Here is a 9769-nt window from a genome sequence, read left to right as displayed (position 1 = left end):
AGGATATGCACTGGACGAAACAAAGTGCGTGCCGCCCACTAACAAATAGGTCTTTTGGTCATACGATGCCTGCACCATTGGAGGAAGAGGCCAAGTTTACTAAAGTTCAGTAAAACCGCTCCATATGTTGAATACGTACTTATTCCACAGATACGAATTGCGCCTGCTGCTGCGCTATCGGCTAGATAGTCTGGATTTAATGTATATGTACAGCTGATTGTAGATTGAGCTCAAAGGAACAGGCAATCTATAAATTGCCTGTCATACCTTGGTCAAATTGGCAGTAGTGTGAGCGAGTTACCGTGCAAATTGCAACCGCCACAAAAGAAGACTACTCTTCACATCGTTTTATTTATTCGTTTATTAGCGAACGCCCCGATGTCATAAATATATCGATAGGAAAATATCGTCATTTCAGGGTACGAAACTGCATATGCTTCGCAATATACTGGCAGAAAGATACTGTCAATATTCTCTCGGGGTCAGTTTCGTGAGACAATCACGGACGTACACGTAGCCTGTCGGTGACGAGAACTGGCAAGCGTCATTGGATATGGGATTGGGGCTATTTCACTGGGTGCTCTTGGTTCATCTGTACATTTGGTTGCATTTTTCCTCCTTAGTCCTTACGCGTCTTCCATCAGAGGTAAGTGACCCATTCGCTTTAGTGCGCTCCTTTTTATTATTAAAGAAAAAATGGGTAAAAACGGTTTGCCGTTTAACGCCTCGTCTTCGTTTTGCGGTGCCATTGAATAGTAAGAGAGGGTTTCATTCTGTCAGATGCAGGCGGATGCCCAAGTTAAAAAATCAGTAGAAGGCTGACAGAAAGATCGAGGAAATGAGACGAAGGTGTTTTGTGGTCGTTTCCCAGCACCTCCTATCCCTATCGCGCTCTAAACTGTGTTATGCTTACCTCCATAGATAAAGTCTGCCAGTTATAAACACCGTTCTATCCTGTTAGAGAAGGAGTAAAGCGGAAAAAACTTCCTGGGACTACGTGTAGGTCCGATTGGGCCTACGACTGGTGTTCCGCTTTCAAGCTAAATGACCATTGTTCTCTATAGAACTTTCCGGAAAGCAGCATTTCGCAATTCCTAATTTTAGTTTGTAACTGCAACATTCACTGGATCTACGGTTCTACATTGCGCCCAATATTTTCTCGGCAACATCTGAAGAAATTTCAATTTGATGTCATATTTGCGTCTAACCAGTATTTACCCGATGGTTTACCAATGATTCATTCTAAGCATGGTCATACGAAAAAACTCAATCCATCTTTAACATCAACACCCGCTCATCCGAAGAACCGTAGGCCGACCTTCGCTTGCCACGCCAGATATTGCTACCTTGCACTAAGAAATATTTCCTATTTGGTAACAGCCGCTGCATATCATCACTGCGAGTGTGTATTTATTTTAGCGTGAGTCCAAAGTGTGAGTGCAAAGGCAAGCGATGCGGATTCCCTCAAATGCAGACCCTTGCTTCCCACATTTGGCCAGTCTTCTTGTCGACCGTGAAAGCCGCATGTCGAAAAATTTGTCATCGTGAAGACGAATGCCAACGTCGCGATGATTAGCAAGCCGGAAGGACGAACCCTGATATTTCTTCTATGAACATACAAAAAAGGGACTTAATAACAAGAATGCTCAAAGTGATGTATTGCGCATGAACAAGCTTAGCTTAGATATGAGTGAGCGAGATGCACGATGCTACTGCAATATATATTGCAATGCAATTTGCTCATAATATCTTCAGTACCCATGATTAATTAAGGCATTGCATACTAATGAAGCTAACGCATACTCTCTTGCAGACAAATTCTAACTTAAAAAACAACGTATAAGCGATGTAAACAATGTTTACATTCCTGGCAAATTCGAAAAGACTTGTAGAAGTGTTCCTTATTCACAATAATATCAGGTCCGTTTGAAGGTCCGCGTAGAAAGGCCAATAATCTAAAAATATACTTAAAGCAGTAATCCGTTGTTTTGATGACTTGCCTAATATAGCTAAAGCCTTATCTTTAGGCCTTGTAAGCACTGAGAACGATGAAGGTCGATATGGTACCTTGCGTTGAGCACTTTGTTTTTAACAATTATTTAATATGAAAATAACGTTATCACCGTCAATAAATAAATCAATACATTTAGGTTATGATTAAATTTACTTGGTTCGTATCTAATGCTAAGCGCGAGACAATAATAAACAAATGCATAGACACGCGTCATAAGTAGCATTAAATAGGGGTTAATTGTCTTTTTTAATTGGCTGCAACGAGAAGCTCATATCTTATGGATATTCTTATGAGTCTTCTTAACGCCGATCACTACTTGTTGTTATATATTACATTTTTAATTACGGCCGTTACATTAAAGGAACAACTTCAGGCATCCGCTTGGTAAGCTTACCGTATGGATTGCGCAAAGTATACCATGTTTTAAACGCTGTTTATGTCCGGGCCGTTTACCAACTCCAACTAAATTCTGTATTTCAAATTTTATCTAACACTGTGACAGGGGTGCCGATCGCTAGCGCATATTCGAGGAGGTAGAAAAAAACTAAGTACAATTTATCAGAGACGAACCTAGGGCGACTTATCTGATTGGTTCCCTATGAACATATTTAGGCAAGCTGAATTCCCGCGAAATGAAGGAATTCTCGTATCCAACTAGCCATCAAAAGCGGCACTCTCCGACTTTGCTTACAGGCAATCGTATGCAAATGGTTACGTCGTCTTCACTATCACAATTCAGGAAAAAATGTTATCTGAGAAAATCCGATTGTAGACATTTTCGTAATTTAATCCGGACTACTGTTAAAAAATATTCTGTGCATGCTGTTTTATCAACTATCACTTTTACATTAACTTGTTTATAATTATATGTTCAGGTGTAACTGTGTGTTTATTTGTTTGACAATTTTGCTTTAAGTTTCAATATTTAAGCTGTTTGTTGACCAGTACATCGCTTAGTGTTTAATGCAGGGACTAGCGATAAAATTACGTCCGCAGGAACGCCGACGAAAAAGTTCCCAACGAAGAACTTACCTTATTTCCGAAAAATCAGTCAATCTCACTTTAGCCAATTATCTTCGCTTTAGAGGTAAACAGAAGTAAACGTCTGAATCCTTCCCTCCAATTAAGAGCTCAAATACAGTCGTGTAAAAAAAAATAAGTAGTATTGACTACTTGTGCCGTTAAGTCAGATGTGATTCTTTTAATTTAAGCCGATATAGTGTTTATTTCTCATTTGAACGTACCTAACAGTGAGCGTAGAGATGTTGGCCTGACAGAGGACAGCACTGCATGTAGCATAATAATGCTAGGGCTATCCGGTAAAACTGATCAGTAACAGAAGCCTGCTTTTTCACACCAACCAAATAGTTCACACATGGACTCATGGGGCTGCTATCTGTTTAGATCTCTCGAGGAAAGTGTCGACTGAGAGCGTAGCAAGGATCGGATTGTCTTCGTAAATGAGGATTTCTTGTGCTGTACAGGCCACTATATCTGCGCACCACCCGAACAACGGGTGCTATTCTCAGAAAGCGAGGGCCACGATTTCTATTGATCTCCTTTAGATTCGCTTATATTTTCAAAGTTACAGCTCTTCAAAGTAAATAGGAACCAAAATTAACTATGAATCCCTCGTCCTGGATTCGGCATAGATTTTATGTCGATTAGTTAAATGTCTTAGCATATATGGTCTTGATGTGTATGGTCCTTCGGGCCACGAAGACAACTGAATATTACTTCAGTGGCCTACCATAGCTGTCCAAAAGTGTATGGTCTTATATGGTCACGAAGCCTAGTTGATAATCTTCCATTGTTATTTTTAGACGTGCCCTATCCCAAATGCATATTGACCTCTAAAAGCCTTGCAGTCCTTAAATCTCTATATTGCTCTACTTGGCAATTTTGTGTGAAAATACAAGTATGTAGATAGACGCTACAGAACGGAGGCTAGAGTGGGTTTGTTTGCAGGACCACCTTCATATATGGTTTGAATTTCGGTTAGTCCTCACTGTGCCCTGCATCTGTTGTTTAGGCTGCTTCAATGTGGTGAACAAATAACACTTTGATATTTGAAAAACTCAACTTACAAGTTAAATAATAGAATGTTGTAAGGAATTGTCCATGCGTAAATTCTATTTAAGCTAATGAGGCTTGTGCAGTAATCGTAACGCAAAACTACTGGTAGCGCGTCTATCATACGAACTATTTAGTAATAGTTTTACTTGGTGTAAAGAAGATAATTTCCAACTAAGTTAAATTTATGTGGTTATAACGTACGAATTGCCTTATTTACTTACATGAAGCTTAAAAGCACTGGAACAGTGGAGATCTTTTCAGAACATAGCGAGACGTCCGTCAAGGACGGATATATTCATCGTTACGTACCGGTAGCCCGCCTTTGATGATAGGCCTATTTCAGTTTTGGAAATTTAACAGTAGTATGCTTTATATGTGAAGCATTTTCGGTTAGCGCTGCTGAAAATAGCCAACTCGCAACGAAAACAAAAACAAAATATTTTTTCTAGCAGTAACAGAATAATTAGTGATGAAGCACCGATTTCAAGGGACCATTTATCAGCTTACGAATCGAACACAGCAGAAACAGTAACTTCAATGTATCTCTATAGAATAATATCTTGCGTATATTTAGAAATATAACGATTGGCAGATCTATTTTGTATCGCATGCTCAATGAACACGTATGTATGCTTTGGCAGAAATATAGACAGGAAATAAATGTGTCCTGAACAAAATCGTAGTGCATTAATAACAGTGAGCTAGAGGGAACTGATCATGCTCATGTAAAGAGATCGAAAATATAAACTTCAAGTACTCTGTAATCGCTAAATATGTATCAATCAAACGTTACACGTTAGTACTCACTACTTTATCAAAAAACCGTCACTGAACTCTTCTCATTGTAAAGAATCAGATATATTGTATGGTTAAAATTATCATAACGTCCCCATTGTAGATTTAATAAACAAAAAAGGAAAAAAAACGCGTGACAGCCAGAACCTTGTCCATGATGGTGATGAGCACCCAGCCGTCTAGATGTGTTAAATGACGCTGGACAATTCGGATGTGAGCAAAGCTCGCGTTGTCGAAAGGCAATCTAAGATACTGTGTATTTTCTTCTATGATAAACAATTTGAGAAATCTATTTCATTAACATGAGCAAACGATGTACTCTAGTTGATTTAAGGCTCATAGATAGACATACGTACAATACAAAACGTTTAGCTGTTCAAAAACCCTACCCAAACACGAAACGTCAGCTCGAATTTTCTGGCAGGCCTGATGCTTTTACGTTGTCACCGATTCACCGGAAAGGTGAACCAAGTTTATGAAAGAAACTTCAATGTGATTACCAAGTTGGTAGCTTTAGGTATCGGCTTTAACTAGCTGATAAAAAACCATTTAGGTTGAGTCAGTGCATTACGACAACTTCTAGAATAGTGCAGCGCTTCTCGTGACGTTTACATTGAAGCTTTTTGTTCATTTTGGGCGTAATAAAGAAACAGCTAATATCGTAGCCGAACGTTACGGGTTCACGAAGGTCGTTTTCGGAATATCTACAAATTTCTTATGCAAATCGAAAGGTGTATAAGGCTCTCAGGTCGGGGGCTGAGCTTCGTTTCGGTAGAATCGGAAATCAATAGATAATTTTGTTCCCAACGTATTGGATGACCGGCACAGTTAAAGCAACACCGACCAAAGGAATCTGCGAAAATCGGCTAGCATGGTAAAAAAGACAATTAATGCTAATCTGATAACGTGGATGGTTTAGTCGTATGGTACGGTTTAGCCCAATGAGCTAACGGCTTTGCTTTTGCTTGTAGGGAATGACGGATACAGGTCTAAATGTACATTATATAATACTAAGAAGTAATAGAAATATCATCCACAACACGGGTCCTTGCTAAGCGTTACATGTATAAATAACAACGCCAACGTTACCAATGACACAAACTACAATATTTATTTTGCTGCTCATTTAAGATTTCTATCGCTGATATACATACATCATGCCAATACGGCGTGCGCGTGGGGAGTACGTACACTGTACACGTACACAGGACAGAGAGTTCGAACACATTTTACTAAATAACATTAAAGCATCTACATCAGTCAAACGCGACGTTTTCAAGGAACTCCTCAACAAAATCGTCAGCAGTCAAAGACGCTATAAATGAATTGTACGTTATGGGCCACCGGCTAGGGGCAGATCTGATCCTCGCACTGGGGTCCATCTGAGTAAAACCACTAGAAAGGACAGCGATCAAAAGGACAACAAATGTGATGACAAGTCTTCGTAAGCTGTCGCAGTCACAATCAGAATCGCACGCAGCGGAAACAACACCAACAAGCGATGTTTGCAGTGACTTGTCCTGGTACAGGGCAGTGAACGAGTTATCATCCAAAGTGCAATTACCATCCCGCTTCGTGATTGGTGAAATCGGGCGAAGAGTCCAGAGCAATGGACGGTCAGGGCTAACTATAGTACTCTCCAGCGGCCCATCTGCTTCCCCAAGTTTGGCTTCATAGCACATGCAGGAACCTGGTCTCACACGAGGCTCACTGTGCTGATCGTATCGTTTTAACTGTTCTGGGCTGACATTAAGCCGATGTTGCTGACAATTAGTTGTATCCATAGACTTTACGCCACTGAGTTTAGATACTGGTGCTACAGTATGTGCTTCCGCTAGATATGTACATCGATTTTCTGGTTTGCTTACCGATTCTATCTTGGGACCAAAAGCCTTCGCATTCTGTTTGGTGTTTACAACGGCCTGCGCATTACGGAGACTGATCTTCGCCTCACCACTTTTGCTATTTTCGTCTATCGGAATATGCACGCGAGTCTTTGTTTTATAAATACCTCTAGTATCTGCATTAGTTAGCTCATCCTTTACGGTATTCTGATCAAAAGCTTTATCACGAATCGCGAGTTCTACTTCACAAATCCGTTGTCTTCTCGAGCGCGTGTTCCGGCTAGGCGGTGCATCGTCACTTAGGATCGAAGGGTTGTCCTTAAGCAACATAAAAGCTTCCCTACCAACTCTATTTTTCTTTCCGCGGCGCGACGTTCTCTCTTTTTGTTCCAAATCTACACGCACGTTAGCGTTCTCTTTGCTCGCTAGTGGATCGTTACATGGACGCATGATCAAACGTTGTTTCTACACGTATCAGAAAAACCAAGTAATGCGGCATTCGTTAGCACCGCTAGATTACTCGCTCGTAACCCAACGATTCAAGCTAAGTTTGAACCCCTCGTCTTTGGCTCCGTACCATAAACGAGAGGGGGATCGCACTTCTGGGTTAGCAGACACTACTGACTACGTTTGCTCCTCACGAAAGTTACGAAGCAATCACAAGCTGTCGACTCTGCGGCAGTTCAATACATTGAAGCCAGCCAAACTGTTTGCAGAGTACGTGACGCCTGCAAAATGCTACGATGACCATATTGCGTGCATCGTCTGTGATATGATCATCACGCATGTAATCTAGTAAGTAGCGGAATATTATAGACGAATTTTTACGTGTTGGTGTACCGTGTTCAAAGCATGGAACCTGTGTGGACATTGATTAAGCTATGAGGACGACAATTAAAGCACGTCGATTATGGGTTAATAACGATTTTGTACTGGGAGAGTTTATCTTGCAGCAGCAACAAACGGAACACTTACGGTATTGTTCTATAGTTCTCGTGTAAACAATAAGGTGTTTTTAGTGTAAACACAATGCCTATTCTGTTCGAGTACTGTCCTTTTTACAACAAATTATCAAGCTTTACAATTGAATCTCCAGTTTCATATTACTACTGCAAAAACTAAATGCCGTATGCAGAGTACGATTATCAAGACATTGTATTGAAAAATTTAATAAAATTTTTACATTTCATAGAATCAGATTTAACAAACGTGTTCCCATTTTTCCTTGTGTTAGAGTTTCGCATCTTCCATCTCTTGCGAATCCTATTTGAAACAGGACTCACGCGATTAGTTCAGAGAATCCTATAAAACAGACGCCACTGGTCCTTAGAATTTAAGTTGATGCACAATACGATTTGCAGTTGTTTATCACAAGAACGGTACTCTTGTCAAAAAGCACACAACTTAATTTGAACGTTTTTTTACATTTAAATAGCCTGCTAAAGCCTAGATCCTTGTTAGCTCTGCTAAAGAGAATCAACCAAGCGCGCTCTTCTTTATTCTTGTTTACTTTATTAGTCCATAGGCTTTATTGCGTATGTATTTTTTTGTACGTATCTTTTGGTGAGAAACCAACTTACTACGGTATACCATGCGACAGGAACACAATATGACACAGCATAAATGTGGCCGTTTAATTAAAGATGGTCATTCTTATTTGACAAATATACATAGATATAAGTGTACTACGATTTTGCCATTTGGGTCAGGCACATACGGAGCTTCACCTGACTCGAAATAAATTAGCTCTTAATCAACAGTTCAGGCATCGACTTTGAGTGAAATCATTACAATGGATGCCAACCATTCACCGACCCGAGTTCAGACCTTTTTCATGTTTTTTTTAAGGTTTTTTCCACTTCTAGTATTTCAGTGATATCCACGATACGGTATCACTGTACACTGAGCATGCCATGGACGTTTGGCTCTAATTTGTAGTTTCACTGCAGCCCATTAGGAACGGGCTTCCTTTCGTTGCTGAAATACCAAGACCCCCGCCAGCTGTTGCGCAAATAACAGAAAACGAAAAACAATATTAGCCGAGGATGGCATTTGCATGTTTGGGTAAGGACCTCCGATTGACGGGCCTATTCACCGACGCCACCTCAGCCACGAGGACACGACCCCCTTAGCCTTTTTTTTTTGTTTTTAGCCTTAGTCTCTAAGAATGCATTTCGGCTTCTGGGAGGGGTGTCCGTTAGTGTCAAGATTGCGGTTGAGAATCAGGGCTGTGGGCGTATGTTGCACAGCTGGCGGCTGTGCAAACCATAGGCGCCCTTCTAAATCTCGCAGCAAACGCCCAACGAATACCTGCAACGAAACAGTCTCAAGTATATCTAATGTTTCTGCTTAACTGAGCTAATGTTTCGATAACGCATCGATATGTGCGGTGTGTTTAGGATAAAGCCAACGTAGAAACTGTCACACAAGCAGAAAATTAATAGTAGATTAAGCGTAACGATCATTGTAATGGAAAAATAATATATTCAAATCGATTAGTTTAGCATTACAAGACTGTTTTAAGCATCTGCTAACAAATGTCAAAGTCGATAGATAGGAGTACCAATTACGCTCTTAATTAGCTTTGATTTGTTCGAACGATCTAGGCCTTTCCATAAATGTAACTAGGCAAAGGACACCTCCTTATCACGCTTTATGAGTCTGCTGGCTCACATCAGGTCTTGCAGTCATTACAGGCTGGGCAGTATATAGAAGCGGTAAATGTCGACCGCCAAATTAAGTGAATGCTAAAGGCTCGTCGAGTAGAACCAGTGAGTCGGTCCGATGTATCTAACTGAGAGCAACATTTGTTAATAAAAACGCATCTAAGAGGTGTTTCCTCGTGTTCGTTATAGATTCAAATTAGTAGAAACTGCTAGATAGCCTGAAATGATATAGATAGCATTAAGAAATGTCTGACGTGCTTTAAAGGTGTAGTAGTAAAAAGATAAACAGAGGCACAAATGCACGCGCCTCGCTGACTATGATCAGGGTTGTTCTAAGGACTTTATTATCGGTAAGCACTGTTGTCTTGGTGATG

The 9769-nt window shown here is 40.4% G+C and overlaps 1 protein-coding gene across 1 annotated transcript; it reads right to left on the bottom strand.

Moving 5' to 3' along the window:
* Positions 1 to 5970: 5970 nt before the first annotated feature.
* On the bottom strand, positions 5971 to 7870 carry LOC147753015 (uncharacterized). The gene has a single exon (XM_086969882.1). The coding sequence runs from the start codon at positions 7177 to 7179 to the stop codon at positions 6142 to 6144; it is 1038 nt and encodes a 345-aa protein (XP_086826008.1). The 5' UTR covers positions 7180 to 7870; the 3' UTR covers positions 5971 to 6141.
* Positions 7871 to 9769: the final 1899 nt, after the last annotated feature.

The sequence above is a fragment of the Varroa jacobsoni genome, unplaced genomic scaffold, assembly GCF_002532875.2.
Source record: "Varroa jacobsoni isolate VJ856 unplaced genomic scaffold, vjacob_1.0 scaffold_805, whole genome shotgun sequence".
Taxonomy (NCBI): Eukaryota; Metazoa; Arthropoda; class Arachnida; order Mesostigmata; family Varroidae; genus Varroa; species Varroa jacobsoni.
Note: the sequence above shows the minus strand (reverse complement) of the source record. Positions and strands in the feature narration are given on the sequence as shown.